Raw genomic sequence first — 20,795 nt, forward strand, 5'->3', positions numbered from 1 at the left:
GAAATGCTAATATAAGCCTTATGTATATTATGTATACATGAGATCCAGCCCACATGTTTTCCTCTGCTTAGTGCCACTAAATGGAAACTGATTCCTGAAGCTGAACACTTTTCAGGTGAAATTAGTGCAATTAAACTGATGAGCAAGTAAATCTCAAATAAACACAACAATAAGATCTACGGATCGGTGGTCCGTGCTGGAAAAAGCCTGTGGCCAGCTCCTCACCTGCATTATTCAAGGTTTTTATCCTTTGTTATTACATATCTAAGTTACGCCATTAGCTGCTTAGTATGTAAAATAGAAGATAGAAGAAGTAATAAACCACTCCTGTCTTCTCCCCAGGGTCCTTGGCTGTATCGGATAGCCATAGACCGGACCTGAAAAATTGCTGGAGCAGCAGCACTGTAAATATACAATAGCCCGGGTTTAAAGAACAGGATGAAGTGCCAAAAATTACATCACTTATTCATTATCATGTTAAAAGGAGGTTTCTGATTGTAATGGCATATATCATTAGACTAGGTAATCAGTATTACATCAGTTGGTGGTCTTGGTCCAGAGTACACCTATTCATCAGCTACTTGAAGGTACTGCAGCGTTTTTTTGTGAGTGGATTACTCCCTTCATTGTATCAAGTACAGCTTTGCACAAGTAAACGAGATGGAGCTGGAATATTAGGCTGCCGTCACACTAGCAGTATTTGGTCAGTATTTTACATCAGTATCTGTAAGCCAAAACCAGGAGTGGGTGATAAATGCAGAAGTGGTGCATATGTTTCTATTATACTTTTCCTCTAATTGTTCCACTCCTGGTTTCGGCTTATAAATACTGATGTAAAATACTGACCAAATACTGCTAGTGTGACGGCAGCCTTAGTCAAAGCTACTACTGGAAATACGGAGCTGTGCTTTAGAAGAGTGTGAACAGGTGCGGAGACGCAGCTTTTGCTTTAGCTTCACAGCCTGTTCAAACAGCAGGGATGTAGAACACGGCCCCCCATGGATCTATAATTGATAATACCTTATTTCTAGAATAGGCTATTTAATAAAAAAAAAAATACTGAAAACTCTTCTAGGTCCTTGTACAAAGCACCAGCCTGAGACTTTATCCAATTTCAGGAGTGATCATATATGTAATTTTCATATATATTTTCAAAAGTAGGTTTGGAAAAATCAACCCAGGTTTGTAATTTTAGCTTAAAACGAAATAGCGTGGAGTAAAACCTGTTCTTATTCATAAATGTGTGTTCATTTCGCAAACAGGAAGAGAAAATGAGAACTTTGCATGATCAGGAATCTAAAAAATTACAACGGTTGGACGCGGAACATAGGATGGAATCTGAACAATGGCAGGAACGTCTGAGACTTAGCAAAGAGGTACAGTACTGCAGAGACATAGATTTTGGTAAACGTATCCAGTATTGTTATGGTTCCTGCTGGTGACATCTTTCTGTGCTCCTTCCAGAACCTGGACACAGAGTTTGCTTCCAGGCAACAGCAGATCACAGGGACCGGAAAGCAGAAGTATAAATGCTCGGACAGGTGCACTTCATGGTTCTCGCCTTCCTGACAGCCAATGAACCAAAACCATGAGACAAACACTCTCCACTCCGGTTTCCTCTTGTAAATGTTTCTGTCGGTGTCAGATATTAAACACTGTTTGGATTTTGGCTGACAAATGTTTTTATTTTCTCTTTTTTTTTTTTTGCTATTGTATTTAGAAGAAAGGATTAAAAAAAAAAAAAAGTAAAAATGTTGCATAAATACATTATTTACAGCTGCGCCTCTGCCCTAAACTGTTCGTATGTAGAGGATGAAACGATCCTACAACATGTTATACTTCACAGATATTCGGGTGATGATTCTATGGAGTCGGTCGGGGTCAATCTCCTTGCATTATTATCACATCAGAAAAATCGGCCACTTCTTGAAGCTTTAAATTCTAAAAAAGGTGAAGAAAACAGAACAATGAGGCTCCTGGATCATTTCCGGAAATCTTTGAGCTGGAACCCATTAACAGACCATCTTAAAAGGGTTTTCCGGGCTCAACAGAAATTTCTGCAATCGATCCACATCAGGGGTGGGCAATTCATTTTCCTAAGGGTCCGTATGAGAAATGGACTCTGGAGGAGAGCTGAATCAACCGGACAAACACAATTCTGATCATTCATTTTAGATTAATTTGTATCGCTTAATATTGAGCAAAATTAAACTTGTTGACCAAGTTGGTACTGCAAATACATGTTATAATGGGACTTATAGGAACAAGTCTTCTTACCTGTAGCAGCTAAACAAAACCATAGAACGCACTGCTTTTTATAAAGATTATATAAAAAGCAGTAAATCATACTGCCCCTGTTATTCAGGCCTTGATCAACTGCACCCCCCATAGTATGATGTCCCCCCACACACAGTATAATAACCCCAAAATAGTTTCCTCAAACTAGTGAGAAAAACAAACAACTGATCTACTTACCTGGCTTTGTTCTGTGCAACGGTGCGTCCTGAGGCTGCACACAGCAGGCGCGATGTACTGATACTGACATCATTGCGCCTGCTGCCCTGAGACTCAGACACACAGGCAGAATGGTGGAAGAGGGAGCAGACAACCCAGTCTTTCACCATTGTATTTACTGGGTTGGAAATAGAGGAAAATCCTGACAGTATGCACATTGCACACTATAATGTTTTGGCACCCTGCAGTCAGTGACAGCAGAACTTTATGTTGAGCTTGGAGAAACTCCTTTAGAAGGGAATTTAATGGTTTACCTGTTTTTAGTTCACAGGCTTGTGCAGTTTTAATTTTAGCTTTGCACACTGACCGTTGCTCCAGTTCTGCCTCGGTCTTTCTTAGTACAGTGGCTTTTGCCATCTACATTGCTGCAGCCAATCACTGAAATGAGCAGGCCTGTTGGTCACATCACCACTGCAGGCTGTCAAGACTAGGGGCAGCAGTGGAAATGCACTGCCGGAGCAGGAGATGGTGAGTAACAGCTAAGGTTATTGTTTGCACCCAGAAGAAGCCTATAGGCATAAAACCGTATACGCGTAAACACCCTTTACCCTACTGAGCCAAAAGCCACGTGATCGGGACACATTTTCACTAGTGATGAGCGAGTATACTCGTTGCTCAGGTGATCTCCGAGTATTTGTTAGTGCTCGTAGATTTAGTTTTTGTTGACGCAGCTGAATGATTTACAGCTATTAGTCAGCCTGAGTACATGTGGGGGTTGCTAGGGAATCCCCACACGTAATCAAGCTGGCTAAGAGCTGTAAATCATTCTGCTGCGGCGGAGAAAACAAAATCTCCGAGCACTAACAAATACTCGGAGATCACCCGAGCATGCTCGGGAAAACCTGAGCAACGAGTATATTCGCTCATCACTAATTTTCACTGGAAGTAGGCAACAATTCCCGTCCAACATCAACAAGCCAAGATCTTGAAATCCGAGTTAACTTTTGAATTAATTTGATTTTCTTAAATTGAAAAATCCCATAAATGATAAACACCGAACTCTTTTTCAGGGATGGAAAACTGGTGTCAAGAGCAATCGTTGGCTACCTGGCTCTTTGGTCAACGCTCACTTCTTTATTGGTAATTAGATTGTGTAGCATTATTATTATTAATAATATTATTAACCTTGTGGTTTTATGTGCTCGCTTGTCTTCTGCCTACTCACCTTTTCATTAGCAAGATGCAAAAGGCAAGCAAAGGCCAAGGGAACAGAGAGGTTCTGCGCCATAGTGGTGGGTAACCTATAGATCACAAGAGAAAAATATTATCGGGGTAACACAAAGGTAGAACTACTTAACGCAATTTGTGTCTTTTTCCTTACCTCTTCTGAAGATCACTTGTGATATTGCTGAAAATCTTCTCATCCTTCACAACTGCGGTCTCTGCTTCATTATTCGATGGAGGCTAAAATTGGAGAAAAATAAACAGTCTACTAAACAATGGTACAAACATTTTAACCCCTTAACTAGCAATTTTTCGTGCTTTTGTTTTTTCCTCCCCTTCTTCCAAGAGAGACAGCTTAATTATTTTGCTGGTCATAAAGCCATATAAGGGTTTGTTTTTTTAAAGACCCCATTCATTTTCACAGTATAGTGTACTGGGAAAACGGGAAAAAAATTCCAAGCGCGGTGAAATTGCCAAAAAAGTGCAATTCCACAATTGTTTTTTTTATCATTTATCATCTTCACTATATGGTAAAAATGAGCTGGCAATATGATTCCCCAGGTCACTATCGACGTATCGAGTACATCGATACCAAATATGTATAGGGTTTTTTTTAAATTTATTTAGGTGATGAAAAAATATTCAGAAATTTGTAAAAAAAAATAAAATTTTGTTTTTGTTTCCATTTTTTAAGACCCATAGCATCTCCATTTTGATAAAATCGGACATATCCGAACGTAGCAATACCAAATGTGTATTTTTTAAAATGGTTTTATTTTAATTCGGGAAAAGGGGGGTGATTTAAACATTTTTTTTTATTTTCATTTTATATTCTTAAAAATGTTTTTTTTTTCTACTGTATTCAACAGATCCCTTAGGAGACTTGAAGCTGCAATCGGCTGATCACCTGGGCTATATGTAGCAAGGCTTCAGCTATGTATAGCAGAAATCACAATCGCCTATGAATGCTGGTTGATAGCCGATAGAAGCTGTTGCGCATGAGCCGCTAGAGCCATTTTGCTAGAGGAAAAAAAATAATTGTCTCCTCCAAGATGGCGCCTGCGCAGTAGTAACTATCGGATCGCCAATAGATGCTACTGCGCAGGTGCATCCGACACCATTTTGAGATAATTTTTTTTTTTCCTGAATAAATTTAGATCACCAAATAATATAATTAAATGCACATTACAGATGCGATCATGCTACAGCGCAGACGCCGCCTGCCGAATGTGACGTGTTTTTTTTTTTTTTTTTTTAAACCCCCCAAAATATTCAGTATGTCAAATATGGGGCAGGTCAGTGAGGGATCAGTGACCAGTCAGAAAACATTAGTATGAATGTCTAATCAGAGCACCACATGAAGCCCCCACAGGCCGCCCTGGAGCACGAGCATATCATTAACTACAAACGGAAAATAATGATTAAACAACAACCACAAGACGGATTTCATCAACCAAGGTGTCATTGTAATCAGTATAACGGCGCCGACCTGACACTGTCTGTAGGTTACTGTGCACAATCCTGCTGACAGGTTCCCTTTAAGGATTCTTCTTTAACATCCCTGCTAGGCCTACTCACCTCATCGTTTTGTGGGTCGCTGGTTAGTAGCCCCCACATACTCGTTTTCAGGTGCTTCATGTCCATCTTTTTTGCGGTTTTTGCATAATTTATTTCTATCCTGTTTACCTGCAAGAAAATGTAGAAAAGGATGACACGCTCATAAAATAGTTTCTGACAACTCTTACTTTCAGCTGTCGAAGTGTGTAACTCACCTTCTGAGGCTCCGCAATAAGGTGGTGTTCACCATCGAGACTTAACCTGTTCTCTACTGTCCTATTGCACACCGTAAAGTCATCACTGGGTCCCATGAATGTCCCGTCGTCATCAAAGTCATCATCGACCTACAGTATAGGGCAGCACAAATGTTACTCTGTGAGGAGGTATATTGACGACTACAATGATTTTACGATGCCGGTAAAGTTTAAAGGAAAGGTGCCGCATTTTATTTTTTGTATTAAAAATAATTGTTTATATAAACAATTATTTTTCATACAAACTTCCTTTTTTTAACTTTAACATTTTTTTTTATTATTAATTTTTTTTAAAGCCACTGGGCGCCGCCATCTTGCTTTGCAGGAGTGTAAGTGAAGCTGCACGTCACTTACACTCTGCATTTACGGCAGCCCAGGGCATAGAGATCTGCGGTCGGGAGCCGACTCTATAGCTTGCATTATAAGCTGCCCCCTGCTGTGTCTGGCCACGCCCCCTGAGCCGTCCTGCACAGCAGAGGCAGGAGATCAGCGCCATCTTCCTGGAGCTCACACTGCAGCTGCAAGCTCCAGCTCCCAGGATAATCGCAGGAGCCCTGCAGCTATAGGAGGAGGAGGAGGAGGAGGAGAAGACCAAGGATGGGAGGGAGAAGAAAGGACTCAGCAGGGAGCCGTAAGTATCAGTGGGGAGGGGGAGAGGGAATCTATTCCTATCCCTTGTGGTGCTGACTCTGAGCAGTGTATCTCCTCCCATGTGTGTTACTGTCTGCTGAGCTGTGTATCTAATCCTCTCCTGTGTGATACTGACTGAGCTGTGTATCTAATCCTCTCCTGTGTGATACTGACTGAGCTGTGTATCTAATCCTCTCCTGTGTGATACTGTCTGAGCTGTGTATCTAATCCTCTCCTGTGTGATACTGTCTGAGCTGTGTATCTAATCCTCTCCTGTGTGATAGTCTGCTGAGCCATGTATCTAATCCTATCCTGTGTGATACTGACTGCTGAGCCATGTATCTAATCCTTTCCTGTGTGATACTGTCTGCTGAGCCATGCATCTAATCCTATCCTGTGTGATACTGTGCTGAGCCTTGTATCTAATCCTACCCTGTGTGATACTGTGCTGAGCCGTGTATCTAATCCTCTACTGTGGGATACTGTGTGCTGAGCCATGTATCTAATCCTATCCTGTATGATACTGTCTGAGCTGTGTATCTAATCCTCTCCTGTGTGATGCCGTCTGCTGAGCCATGTATCTAATCCTATCCTATGTGATACTGTGCTGAGCCTTGTATCTAATCCTATCCTGTATGATACTGTCTGAGCTGTGTATCTAATCCTCTCCTGTGTGATAGTCTGCTGAGCCATGTATCTAATCCTATCCTGTGTGATACTGACTGCTGAGCCATGTATCTAATCCTTTCCTGTGTGATACTGTGCTGAGCTGTGTATCTAATCCTCTCCTGTGTGATACTGTCTGCTGAGCCATGCATCTAATCCTATCCTGTGTGATACTGTGCTGAGCCTTGTATCTAATCCTACCCTGTGTGATACTGTGCTGAGCCGTGTATCTAATCCTCTACTGTGGGATACTGTGTGCTGAGCCATGTATCTAATCCTATCCTGTGTGATACTGACTGAGCTGTGTATCTAATCCTCTCCTGTGTGATGCCGTCTGCTGAGCCATGCATCTAATCCTATCCTATGTGATACTGTACTGAGCCTTGTATCTAATCCTATCCTGTATGATACTGACTGAGCTGTGTATCTAATCCTCTCCTATGCAGTCCTCTCCCCCGTTATGTGTGATCTATATGGCGGCGTTCTGTGAGAAGTATATGGCGGTACTATGTGATGTATATGGTGGTATTATGTGTGATCTATATGGCGGTATTATGTGAGAACACTGGTGGTATTATGTGTGCTCTATATGGCGGTATTATGTGTGATCTATATGGCGGCATTATGTGAGAACACTCTGGCGTCGTTATTTGCGATGGTATTATGTGAGAACTATAGGACAGTATTATGTGTGCTCTATACGGCGGTATTATGAGTGATCTATATGGCGGTATTATGTGAGAACACTATGGAAGTATTATCTGCAGAAAGGGGACCCAATCTAGGGTGGTTCCGGTTGAGCAGCTGCACACGGGTCTGGGGTAATAGAGGGGGCAGCATGACCTCCAGTTAGGTGCCTTCAGGGGAGGGCTGGTGAGGCAGCTGAAGAGAGGGGTCTCATGTTTATCGTTACTATATGGCTACATTTCCTTCCCAGCGTCACCCCGTACTTCGCCTGTCACCCCGGACTGCGCCTGTCGCCTTGCTTTCACACATCGCCAGGACAGGATCTGAGGAGGGGAATGGGGTCTTTGCATGCAGTCTGGATCAGAACAGGCCATCAATCAGCAGAAATGTTTCCTGGATTTCTGAGGAGACGGTCCATCCATGTGTATAAAAGACAGCGCTCTATGTACAATCCCTGGCTGCTCCGCGCACTGAACATGGTGCCCCCCATAGACCAGCACACTGCTCTCCTGAAATACTCTGTGCTGCTGTCACCCTGCTCCCTCCACCATATATCTCCCAGAATCCTTGCTGCCTGCCATCTTCGGTGACTGTCTACTTGTCAGTATAACTTTGCAGTCACCAACAAAATGGCTGCACACTGTGTTCCTGAATCCTCTCATCCCTTAGCAAACACTTAGAAGGGGAGGAGAGGAGACATCACACACGTCAGCAGACTCCGCCCATAATTACTGCAGTGCCGTAATGTGAGCTAGTTGTACACTAGGTTTTTGTCAAATTTCATTAGCTGCTCCCCCTAGTGTTTAAAAGTGGAAATGCCAAACCTTTTCAAATTATTTTTCATATTTTACTAAATAAAAAACAAATGATAATATTTTTTAAGAAAATGTAAACATTAATTCTTTACATTTTTTCAATCGCTGGAAAAAAATTTTTTTTTGATGGCACCTTCCCTTTAAAACTGGTCATCAGATAGTTGGATTCCGAAAATTCTGATTAGCGGAGACACAGCGTTATTTCAATAAGACGATGAGCGCAGCCGGAGGTAAGTGACTAGCGCAAAGAATCAAGTGGATACAGTGGGATCGTAAGTCAGCCCCAACTCACGTCAGCTGGTCCCCTCTAAATTATGGGATAGCCCATAAAAATATATTTATCTCCTTAAATGCTTTTGAATGTCACCATGCGGGCTGCTGAAGGCCCCATCACTTCTATCTTGAATATATGTCTAAGGAATTCAACTCACCCCCCCTTCTATAAGGAATTTTTTTCCTAAAAAAAAAATGCAATAAAAAAACCAATAACAAAATGTTATATATTCCCCAAATTGGTAGCAATTATACAGTTCGCTCAGGGCACCAGAAAATTAACCTTCACACAGCATTAGTGACAAAAAAAAGGAAAAACGCTATAGGTCTTGGAAAATGGTGATTACATTTTTTTTTTCCTTTCTACAAACTTTTACACTTTTTTTCTTTTATAAATTTATCTTTATTAAAATTCAAAAAGGAATACAAATGCAGATTCAACGCACTAATTATGTTGGAAATAACAGATCAAACAAGACCACATAGAAATAAACAGTATCTTCATAACATTTAAAGCAAAATAAAAGTAAAGTAAACGCAATCTACGGCAGAGTCACGGGTTATACATTGGTGCATTGCGTTGTAGAATATTACCTGCATAGTGACTCAAACTTAAACGTTGAGTTATTACATACTTTTGTAAATTAACAAGGAAGGACAAGAAAAAGCAAGAGAGGAAGCTAGAACCATAAACCCAGAGACACACAAAGACAAAGGGGAATGGGAAAGGGAAAAGAGGGTGAGGGGAACAGCAGAGAGGCTCCTAAAGTGTAGCCTTGGTTTTCCCCTAGAAGGGCGATGTAATCAGCAGATAATTTAAACTCCATCCAATACAACCATGTTTTGTAGAATTTGTCATGGGAGTTATTGATCGCAGAGGTGAGCTCCTCCATTTGCATAATCTCATTTATTTTGGAAAACCAGAGCGAGATTGTCAGAGCGGTGTCACTTTTCCATAAAGGTACGCTCTAGCAGACGTAATCAAATGTCTCAGAATTTAGTTTTTATAAGCTTTTAAAGGGATAGCCCTGTGATCGAGAAGGACGAGAACTGGTACAAGGTCTGAAATAAGATCAGTGAATTTACGAATCACTAGTTGTACTTTTCCCCAGAAAAGAGAAAGAAGTTTGCAAGACCAGAATGTATGTCATGGGTCACCCTCTTCTTTTCCGCAACCCCTACACATGCAATTGGCATCTGGAAATATAGTGTAGGTGGGTTTGCATCCGATACCACCAAGAGAGTAGTTTATAGGCAGCCTCCTGAAATCGAGAGCTGATGGATGAGTTGTGTGTCAGAGTAAAGACCCATCTCCACTGGTCCCTCGTCAAGGTGTGACCCAGACTCCTCTCCCATTGGGTCTGAAATCGAGTTTTAGATTGGTCCAGCGGATCAATCAGAAGGGAGTATAAGAATGACAAAGTATGGGCCAGTGTTTGAACATTCCACTTCAAAAATTGTTTTATTGTTGTTTTTTTTTTTTTTTTTACATACTCTAGATGGGAGTGAGTGAGGAATATGAGAAAGTTGGCCAGTTCTACAGGGTCCTAAGGGCGAAGGAGTCAAGAAACCCTGAAGGTGTTCCTTTGAAGGCCATAAGTTTCCCTGTCCAAAATAGCCATTGTTTAACCAGGAGCAAAATAGGTCATCCTCTATTCCCGGGGGAAAAAGTGTTTTACATTAACCAAGATAGTCTACATAGAAGAAGATAGTGGCAGAATTAATGAATGAACAAAGGGATTTTTGCAACATGCAAGAGTGGCCCCAAAGGTGTGAGTTATTAAGCATAGAATTTTTCACCATTTAAAAAAGAAAAAAAAGCCCTCCTCCTCCAAAACCAACTTCTCCACCATTACAGAAGATCGACTCTCCACTCTACTCTCAAGATCGCATCTCATCACCTGTGCACTTGACCCGCCCCCATCCCACTTCATCCCAAACCTCACCACAGTCTTCATCCCAACCATAACCCATCTCTTCAACCTATCACTAACAACTGGTGTTTTCGCCTCAAGCTTTAAACATGCCTCAATCACACCTATCCTCAAAAAGCCCTCTCTTGACCCATCCTCTGTATCTAGCTATCGCCCTATATCACTTCTCCCCTATGCCTCAAAACTACTGGAACAACAAGTCCATCTTGAAACTGTCCTCCCATCTCTCTTCCTGCTCCCCCTTCGACCGCTTATAATCTGGCTTCCGGTCGCACCACTCCACTGAAACTGCCCTAACTAAGGTCACCAATCACCTATTAACCGCCAAGAGCAAGCGACACTACTCTGTCCTCCTCCTCCTGTCCTCTGCCTTTTGACACAGTAGTAGACCATTCCCTATTATTACAGACCCTCTCATCCATTGGCCCTATCCTAGATCTCGTCATACCTAACAGACCGGACATTCAGCGTCTCCCACTCACACACAACCTCCTCACCTCGCCCCCTATCTGTTGGAGTCCCATAAGGTTAAGTCCTAGGGCACCTGCTCTTCTCCATTTGGCCTGGGACAGCTCATAGAATCTCACAGTTTTCAGTATCACCTCTATGCTGATGACACACAGATCTACATCTCTGGACCAGATATCACCTCTCTATTAACCAGAATCCCTCAATGTCTGTCCACTATTTCATCCTTCTTCTCCGCTAGATTTCTAAAACTTAACATGGACAAAACAGAGTTCATCATCTTTCCCCCTTCTCACTCGACCCCCCGACCCAACCATTACAGTAAATGGCTGCCCACTCTCCCCAGTCCCACAAGCTCGCTGTCTTGGGGTAATCCTTGACACTGATCTCTCCTTCAAACTACATTTCCAAACTCTTTCCACTTCCTGCCGACTTCAACTCAAAAATATGTCACGGATCTGTACATTCCTAAACCAAGAATCTGCAAGAACCCTAGTCCATGCCCTCATCATCTCTCTCCTTGACTACTGCAACCTCCTGCTCTGTGGCCTCCCCTCAAACACTCTCGCGCCCCTCCAATCTATTCTAAACTCTGCTGCCCGACTAATCCACCTGCCCCCCCCGCTATTCCCCGGCCTCTCCCCTCTGTCAATCCCTTCACTGGCTCCCCATTGCCCAGAGACTCCAGTACAAAACCCTAACCATGACATACAAAGCTATTCACAACCTGTCTCCTCCATTCTTCTGTGACCTCGTCTCCAGGAACTTTCCTGCACGCAACCTCCGATCCTCACAAGATCTCCTTCTCTACTCCACTCTTATCTCCTCTTCCCACAATCACATACAAGATTTCTCCCGCGTATCACCCCTACTCTGGAACTCTCTACCCCAACACATCAGATTCTCACCTACCATCGAAACCTTCAAAAATAGCCTGAAGACCCACCTCTTCCGACAAGCCTACAACCTGCAGTAACCACCGATCGACCAAACCGCTGCACGACCAGCTCTACCCTCACCTACTGTATCCTCACCCATCCCTTGTAGATTGTGAGCCTTCGCGGGCAGGGTCCTCTCTCTCCTGTACCAGTCGGTGACTTGTATTGATTAAGATTATTGTACTTGTTTTTATTATGTATACCCCTCCTCCCATGTAAAGCGCCATGGAATAAATGGAGCTATAATAATAAATAATAATGTAATATGAATGGCGTCATTTAAAATTACTGCAAAAACAAGCCCTCGGTAGGCTGTGTCTATGGAAGAATAAAAACTTTATGGCTTTTGGTAAAAAGTGAGGGAAAAGCGAAAATTAGCTGCGGAGGGGAAAGGCTAAACAAAAGTGCTTACCTGCATTGCTGGGCAGAAGTTGGTGGTGTCATTGGGATTGTTATAATCATATTCTTTGATACCATCTTCTTGGTCAGAAGTAGGATTCCTGGGCGCCACCTTTTTGATCTGTGGGAAGGGAAGGGGGATATGAGACTTGCGTCCAATGATTCCTAAGTAAAAAAAGGCAGTGAAGCTGAAGCCTTACCCTATCTATAGGTCTGAGGTTCAACTTTGCAATGTTGTCTGGATCGTAGTGGAAGTCAGCTGGCAGGGTGGTGGACTTCTTATTTTGGTTCTCCAGTGTAGACTTTGCCAGCGTCGTAGCTGCCTATATAGGAAATGAAGGCGATTACAAGGGATACCCTCGGCTCTCACTAGCTAGAACATGTGGCTGGAAGGAGGCAAATTTCAAAAAGTGATTTTTCTCTTTCATACTAGTATGTAAAACGGTTGCCCAGAGTGTTATACTAATAATTATCAATATCAGAGTGGTGGGAGTCCAACACTTGGGGAATTCAGAAATTTAGCTCTTCCGTTGTTTTTGCTTTGTCATTAATGTAAGCGATAGGATTGCATGAAACTTTTTGTACATGTTTCTCACATACATATAGAATTAAAAATAAATAAAAACAAAACAAGTGGTGGGGGTCCGACACCTGGCCCCCCACTAATCAAAATGTCACCATCTCCAGCAGTAACCTGTGTATGGAGGTGGCACAGCACAGCTCCATACACTGCCTAGTGGCCGTTCTTTGGTACTGCAGCTCAGCCGCTATTCAGTTCAATACCTGGGGTCCACCACTCCATACCCTGTATACATCCAGTTGGACCCCCACTGATCTGATATCAATGACCCTTCCTTCAGTATCACAGTCTCCTTTAATTTAACCAGGTGATGTCTAGCACTCTATCTCCATGCAGTATAGCAGCACACCTTTGGTTCAAGAGCCTAAATAGTACAGACATCTATTAAAGGGAATCTGTTACCCCATTTGGGGCCTATAAACTGCGGCCACCGCCACTAGGGGCTTATCTTCAGCATTCTGTAATGCAGTGCGCAAGCGCCGGGGAAAAGTCAGAGAGGCCCAGCGCCTGCAGTACTTTGCTCTGACCTCAACAGGGCTCTAATCAGTACGCCTGCGCCGGAGCCGCGACAGAACCAAGGAAGAGGACGTCATCGGACCTGCGACACCCATCGGACCCGAACCGCACAGGACCACTCCTGGTGAGTATAATCTAATTTGTTTTTTCTTATCTTTCAGGTTACATCAGGGGCTTATCTACAGCATTACAGAATGCTGTAGATAAGCCACTAATGGCGGTGGCCGCAGCTTATATGCGAAAAATGAGGTGACAGATTCCCTTTAAATTTTGAGGGCTTGTGTCATCCTAGCTGTGGGTGGCGCTTGCGCAGATTGATCTTGCAGTGGGCTTCTGTAAAATGGTGCCGTATCGACGCATGCGCATATTGATCTTGCGGTGGGCGTCTGTAAAATGGCGATGGTGGTGGCACATGTGCAGGTTGAGATCTTTGCTATTGATTTGCTATATCTTTGGTTGATATTAATCTGCGCATGCACTGGCGTCATTTTCCTGAAGACTGCCAGGAGATAAAAATCTGTACAAACGACACCCACGTCTAGGATGGCACAGGCACAAACTTTAGTCAAGGAAGAGGATAAAGACACCAAGAGGGGCTGTGGCAGAACCAAAGACCCTACTCACAGTTCCAACGCAATGCACGGAGACCAAAACTTCTAATGACGATTTTAAAATATTTAGGCTGCGGATTTCTTCACTGATTTTATGTATTAGGTCAGTATAACTGCGCCATTATGGGAATAGCTATAATAATAATAATCTTTATTTTTATATAGCGCTAACATATTTTGCAGCGCTTTACAGTTTGCACACATTATCATCGCTGTCCCCGATGAATCTAGATTCCCTATCAGTATGTCTTTGGTATGTGGGAGGAAACCGGAGAACCCGGAGGAAACCCACGCAAACACGGGGAGAACATACAAACTCCTTGCAGATGTTGTCCTTGGTGGCATTTGAACCCATGACTCCAGCGCTGCAAGGCTGCAGTGCTAACCACTGAGCCACTGTGCTAACCACTGAGCCACTGTGCTGCCTATGCTTTAGTTTCATATGCATAACCCTGATGACAGGTTCTCTTTAAATATTTAGGGGCCATGAAAAACCTTCCAGGACGGGCATCTCTAGTACGGGATGAACAGAGCGTGGTACCTTCAGTATGTGCTACTGATTTCTGCACTGAAATCTAGACGCATGCTTTATGCTCTGCATTTACATGAGCTGCAGTACAGAACAAGGCGAGGGGCGAATGCATGAAATGTGGAAGAGTCCTCAGATAGGAGTCTATTGTGACGGAGAAAATAAAATTAAATACTCGGTCTCGTTCATATGTTGTTTTTTTTTGGCGTTCCATCATTAGGAAAATATTCCCAGCACAATGTTTGGATGTTGGTAGAAAAAGAATATTAATAATGCATTAAAGAGTCTCACGGGTTATGGAAAGTAAAAATAAAGTCTTGTTAAAAATGTATTAGGACCTGGATATTATATAATCATATTTCCTGCCATACACATTTCACGAAGTATGGAAGTTACGCTTCACTGCTTCAACATCAGATATAAAGCTTTTTTGGGTTCCCCTGTCCCTCTCTCGGGGTTTGGAGGGTTATTTCAAGAATCTACAGCTAGGAATGCCCTACTTATATGCTAGGGGATCGCTTACTGATCACCCGGACCGCCAGCGTTCCCAAGAATGGCTCTGCAGAGCTCCATCACAAATGAAGTAAGTCGAGGTGCACGTGCTTGATCTCTGCTCCATGTATCCTTCATGGGGCTGCCAGAGAAAGCAGAGTACAGTGCACAGCTATTTCCAGCAGTCCCATAGACAATGAATAAAGCAGAGGTTAAAGGTGATGTCCACGCTTGGAGTTTAAGTCTGAAGTCTCTCTATACGACTGTAGACTTGCAAGTATTCACATCGCGCACACAGTGCACTGTCAGGAATCTCTGGTGGCGGGACATTGCTGCTGATTGGCTGCCACAGTCATAATGTCACATGACAGTCGGGAGAGACCTCACTGGACGGAGGGAAGTATCAAGCGTTTTTTCTTTTATGATGAACACCGGAATGATCAAGAAAGGTGTTGATCAATAGGGGCCCCTTTAAGTTTGTCTCTCCTGAATATATCATAATCATTTATTCTTTATTCACTGTGTTCCTATGTGAATGCCCACTATTTGCCCCATCCTGACACCTGAAGAGAAACACACTCTGGTCTTATTTCATGTACAGGTGCATTTTAAGACAAGCTGTCATTTGTTGTGCTGCATCTCTGCGCACTGCCCCAGACCATTGGGTCCTGTGCTAGGTATACCAACCGTCACCCTTGTATATGTATCATACAGATGTTAAAGAGAGAACAGCTGTGGGGTCTTATGTCCCCCTATGAGGCCACGTTCACACCAGCAGTATTTGGTCAGTATTTAACATCACTATTGGAAAGCCAAAACCAGGAGCGGAACAATCAGAGGAAAAGTATAATAGAAACACATGCACCACTTCTGTATTTATCACCCACTCCTGGTTTTAGCTTATAAATACTGAGGGAAAAATACTGACCAAATACTGAACGTGTGAACATGGACTTACCCAAATCACTTGCATTCCTTTGAGAGTGTCAGAAGTAGATTTATCAGACAATTCACAGCTTTAATTGAAGCCTATAGCTTGTGGCAAAATACTTCTTTTCTGATCTCCCTAAAAAGCAACACACCTGACTGTGTCGTATGTAAACTCAGCTGGGGAAAAACGGTGGAGAGAAAACAAAACCAAAACAAGACAAACATTGAACTTACCTTAGTCTTACAAAAATGAACCATAAAATCAATATCCTCCTCAAAGTCGAGCACAAAAAGTTTCTTTGCCTTCTTGACTCTATGATTGTCACCAGCAGACTCAACTAGTAAAAGTAAAATGGAGACAACAGTGACTGATAAAGTTCTTGTTTCTCAGGTTTGTAAGATGCTTAAAAAACAAAAACAACAACAGCAACAAAAAAAAGTGAAATCACTTACTTTTCTGTTTAGGACGAAAACGCCAGTGTTCAGGGCCGGCCCACATGGACATGGTGCGCGGACTGAAGTAGGAATACTCTCCAGGACAAGAGGACAGCTGGAGGCACATGGTGCCTATGTCAACTTCTGCGATCTTGGTGATCTGTGACCTGGAAAAGTAGCAACTATGGTTTATTCCCCAGGAATGCGACTCTTCCAGGTCTGCCAGTTACCTACATACCATCGCTGGAGAGCAGACTACGAACTGTGATACAGAAGGATAATTCCTATCTCCAACTTCTACACTGATTTATGACGATTAGTAAGTTGGACATTGATTTGGTCATGAATCTGCTTAGAAGATGGCTCAGGAAAGGAGAGACGGGTTACAGACCGCGCCATCACAACAAGATCACTGACACATTGTCAGGCCAGTCAAGCACCACTCCAGTAGGTTTTTTAAAAAAAAAATTACCACTGGAGTGGTGTTTCTAATCTAAGATCCCTGCAATTAGTCTCATACTTACCATCCGTCATCTTCACCTTCTATCACCGCCACTCCAATCAGTTTCCAGCAGGTTGTGACGCGCGGATGGCTTCGTGGTTTGCTGGGTGAACCGGAGGTCACAGCTCAATGCAAGTCTATGACATCCTCATTCTGACCTCATAGACTTGCATTGGGAACTTGGGACTATTACTTCTGACTTCCGTTCAGTCATAAGTTGCAGTCATAAGATGGCGCCGCGGGAGAAGAGCTGTGTCGACAAAAGGTGAAGATGCCGATGGGCGAGTATGAGAGCAGGTGCAGGGACCTTAAATCAGAAGCACCAGCGCTAAAAAAACAAACAAAAACCGCTGCAGTGATACACAGAGGCTGCAGAAGCCAAAAAAGCAAAAAGTTTATACATGGCCACTGTCCTTTCAACAAAAGCATGCTCATTAGATTGCCAATCTAGCAAGAACTGTAATATGCTTTCTTTATAACGAAAAAATACATCCGTCAGTAGGTTTATGCTCTTCCATCTGAGACTTTGATTCTAGTGATGTGTCACTTACTGGGCTGCTTGCTGCAGTTTTGATGAAATCCATGCTTTATCTGCTGCAGATCTCTGAGTACTGAGCTCTGTATAACCCCGCCCTCCCCACTGATTGGCAGCTTTCTGTGTTCACTGTGCCAATCAGTGATGTGGGCGGGGTTATACAGAGCTCAGTACTCAGAGATCTGCTAGATCTTCAGCAAACTAAATAGTGATTTTATCAAACCCAAAGCAAGCAGCCCAAAAAGTTCCAACAGTGGAATTAGGGTCTCTATCTCTAGATTATGCAACAGAGGGAGAGTAACAACCTCCTTGCTGCACAGAGCTTGGGATACCACCTAGTAGTGAGCTGCCATACCATAATCTCACCTTGCCCTGCTCTTTTATCAAATCGTATGAGCACTTCCAATACCCCCACCCTCTATGGCTTTTTTTTTTTTCAACGTCTGCAAGCGCACTCTACACTTTTATTCCACATGCTTCCTTGATTTTTATAGCACATTAGCCCTTCTATTCTCCTCTTTCATCCTCCCAAGGTAGGTTCGCAATAGCTAGCTCTGCCCCATGTGTATTGCATTGGCCTCTTTGTTTCCATTAGTACAACAGGAGTTTAAATTGGCAGTGGAGCGTTGTGAAAACTAAGAAAATGGCGCACATGCTGCAGGCAAGATAAGCCAGCACAGTACACGAGCGAGAATTGCTGCCAGTGGCTTTGACAGCAGGGAAAGGCACTAAGTTCATCAAGGAAACTGTCATCCAGATGAATGGCCATTCAAAGTGTGAGCCACTGCCTGTTAGGGTACATAGGAATTCACGTATACGATGAGTATCAGTCTATGTGAGAAGGGAATCATCCGGGTGACCTGTCCTCTTAAAAACATGCCTCATTTTTGCACAATGTCCCTGGAGGGAGCTAATCGGCATTCATGTGTCAGGACAAGAGGAAGAACTGTACCCTTTTCTCTCTGATCTACAAGCTTCACGCTGTTCTGGGAACTGTCCAAGGTCTTCTACTTCATTCCCATCACACATATCCGCATCAAAATCATCCATCTCAGGACCATCGCCCTCCACCTCAGCATTGATGTCAAAAGCATGGTTACTTTCCTTGTACTTGTCGGTTAAACTAGATGCGGCCTGCAAAGTAAAAGGAAACAAGTATGTGACTACAATTATTCTTCATAAGGAGGATGATGAGCAAATAAAAGGTTGTAAGTATCTGAGGCTAGATCTAATAACTAGTATGAATTGAATATTCAAAAACCACATCATTAGTCTAACTCACATAAAGTGTGGTTCCCCCATAATCAAACAAAGAGTGCAAGTGTGGAGTACTCCCAATAGCACAAGAACAAAGAAAGGCGGAGTAGCCATAAACCACAGAGGAGTATAAAAGCAAGCAAAATTTATTTAAACATCATAGAAAAAAAAACCTTGTACATCTATCACAAAAACGTCAGACAGGTAGCAAGGAGGCACAAACCAAAACAACAAGGGAGGAAACCGTAAATATAGACAGGGTAATGAGCACCAAGTGTGGATGAATATCATAAAATATCCAGCGTGGCGAAACGCGCGTCGGGGTTAAGTGGGGCACTCCAATTCACTTTGACATGGGTAAGTGGCTGTCTGCATTTTTTTTGTGACCTATTAGAGATCATTCAGTGATAATTGCGCAGGTATATACAGGATCTAAATAGACACGTGATTTGTCCTTGGCACTTTATGCTCATGCACAAGCACTTTCTTGGCAGCTATCATCCAGGCTTATCTAGATAGTAGATATTTTATGATCATTACCCTGTCTATATTTACGGTTTGCCTCCTTGCTACCTGTCTGACTTTTTGTGATATATGTACATGATTTTTTTATGATGCTGAAATAAAATTTGCTTGCTTTTATCCTCCTATGTGGTTTATAGCTACTCCGTCTTTCTTTGTTCTTTAGATCTAATAACTAGTGTAAACTATATATGGATCATTTGTATCTATAGACACTGCATTACAAGTCCCAGCATGGACTCCACTGCACAAGTATAAGGCGTATGAGTGACATGCACAGGACAGAGGAGCCGAGGGTTAATCGGCCTTAGCTGCTACTTATATTGAGAGGTGTCTGTGGCCTTCTATTGTTATTGCACATAGTAAGAGGCCTGGTGTGCAGAACGTGAGGCAGACCAAAAGTGGAGCAGTCACCAACTAGACCACGGGTGTGCAACATGCCACCTGCAATGGACGTCTCTAAAGCCGCCTGAAAACTAGAGCCTTCATTGATATTGTAAGAAGCAGATCGACTCGGTCAGCAGTGATGTCTCCGCGAGCTTTCTCAGAAGATGGCAGTGTTACATCAAGGGAGGCGAAGCAAGACGGGGAAGATCCAGTCTGACTTTGGGCACTGCTAATAGGGACCAAACACTAAAGCAGCAAACATTGGTAAGAAGACGGGCTGGTCTCCGCAGGAAAGAGACAGGACTGTGTTATACCTCATCTTTCAGGTCACCATCCAGCTGCATCAAGCGTAATTTACAGAGCGATGGGCATAATGGGCGCTTTTCGTCACAAGTAACCAACAGAGCTGCGAGAAGTGGGAAAAAAAAAAAATAAAAAAAAAATGACATTTTACACTTTCTGAGTGGTTTCCAATTAGATCCCAGATCCTTTGCTTCCTCCGGCTGAAGGTCCCATTCCGGATGACTTACATTTCAGCTCGGCGGCGTCCACAGAGTCGGGGGCAGGAATCGTCTCCTCTTCGATAGTGGACAGTGGGATCAGATAATCATCAAAGCGCAGCTCACTACGGTAATCGGAGCAGCGGAGGGTCGTGAGGAATACCCCCACAGTACTGCACTCGTCAAATGAGGTGGCTGCCTTCTGAAAGAGGGGGTCGACCTGCAGGAAAGACAGCATGTTACAAGGGGTTTCCCCCATGTTGCCCACACATACGCCAGTTTTTCCTCTACATTTTCGCTCAATTTGTCTTCATGTTTATCTATAGAAGGTAAAAGCAAAAGAAGCTCATAAGCAAAAGAGCAATAAATTATTTGTAACTGTGCGTGTAAGGCCCAAAATGTTCTTTTAAACCCACATTTTAGGCCTCAGTCAGATTGCCATACTTTCACCAAAAATGCTGTCAATGTCTGCATCAGGCACACACTAACCCAATGATACCGATGAGCCATGCAAAAACACATAGCAGCATGTACTAATCTGGTCTAAGGTTTAATAGCGTCACAATGCTGTACGGCCATCGCACTAAAAGCACGGCAACCAAGAAAAAATTATCTGCGAGCTTCCAACTGTAAATCATTATGCGGTTACAGTCAGCAACAGCATTTCCAGAGGCGGCTGTAAGCACGCCCCAGCACTTTG

At 43.1% G+C, this 20,795-nt stretch overlaps 2 protein-coding genes across 3 annotated transcripts in view; one reads left to right on the forward strand and one right to left on the reverse strand.

Annotated features, from left to right (window-relative positions):
- Window positions 1-1,669, forward strand: part of LOC143775078 (uncharacterized) — a 106,039-nt gene extending 104,370 nt beyond the window's left edge. The window contains exons 17-18 of the mRNA XM_077262912.1: window positions 1,263-1,376; window positions 1,465-1,669. Of these exons, the coding sequence (XP_077119027.1) occupies window positions 1,263-1,376; window positions 1,465-1,569 (219 nt within the window). The 3' untranslated portion in view covers window positions 1,570-1,669. The remainder of the gene's footprint in view (window positions 1-1,262; window positions 1,377-1,464) is intronic.
- NCAPH (non-SMC condensin I complex subunit H) overlaps window positions 1,669-20,795 on the reverse strand; it is a 50,127-nt gene continuing 31,000 nt past the window's right edge. For both annotated transcript variants that reach the window (XM_077262913.1, XM_077262914.1), the window contains exons 7-18: window positions 20,126-20,315; window positions 19,910-20,001; window positions 18,382-18,563; window positions 16,411-16,559; window positions 16,192-16,295; window positions 12,500-12,622; window positions 12,313-12,420; window positions 5,451-5,579; window positions 5,257-5,364; window positions 3,836-3,918; window positions 3,680-3,755; window positions 1,669-1,941 (exon numbers count right to left, since the gene is read on the reverse strand). In XM_077262913.1, the coding sequence (XP_077119028.1) occupies window positions 1,882-1,941; window positions 3,680-3,755; window positions 3,836-3,918; window positions 5,257-5,364; window positions 5,451-5,579; window positions 12,313-12,420; window positions 12,500-12,622; window positions 16,192-16,295; window positions 16,411-16,559; window positions 18,382-18,563; window positions 19,910-20,001; window positions 20,126-20,315 (1,404 nt within the window). In that variant the 3' untranslated portion in view covers window positions 1,669-1,881. The remainder of the gene's footprint in view (window positions 1,942-3,679; window positions 3,756-3,835; window positions 3,919-5,256; window positions 5,365-5,450; window positions 5,580-12,312; window positions 12,421-12,499; window positions 12,623-16,191; window positions 16,296-16,410; window positions 16,560-18,381; window positions 18,564-19,909; window positions 20,002-20,125; window positions 20,316-20,795) is intronic.

The sequence above is a fragment of the Ranitomeya variabilis genome, chromosome 5, assembly GCF_051348905.1.
Source record: "Ranitomeya variabilis isolate aRanVar5 chromosome 5, aRanVar5.hap1, whole genome shotgun sequence".
Taxonomy (NCBI): domain Eukaryota; kingdom Metazoa; phylum Chordata; class Amphibia; order Anura; family Dendrobatidae; genus Ranitomeya; species Ranitomeya variabilis.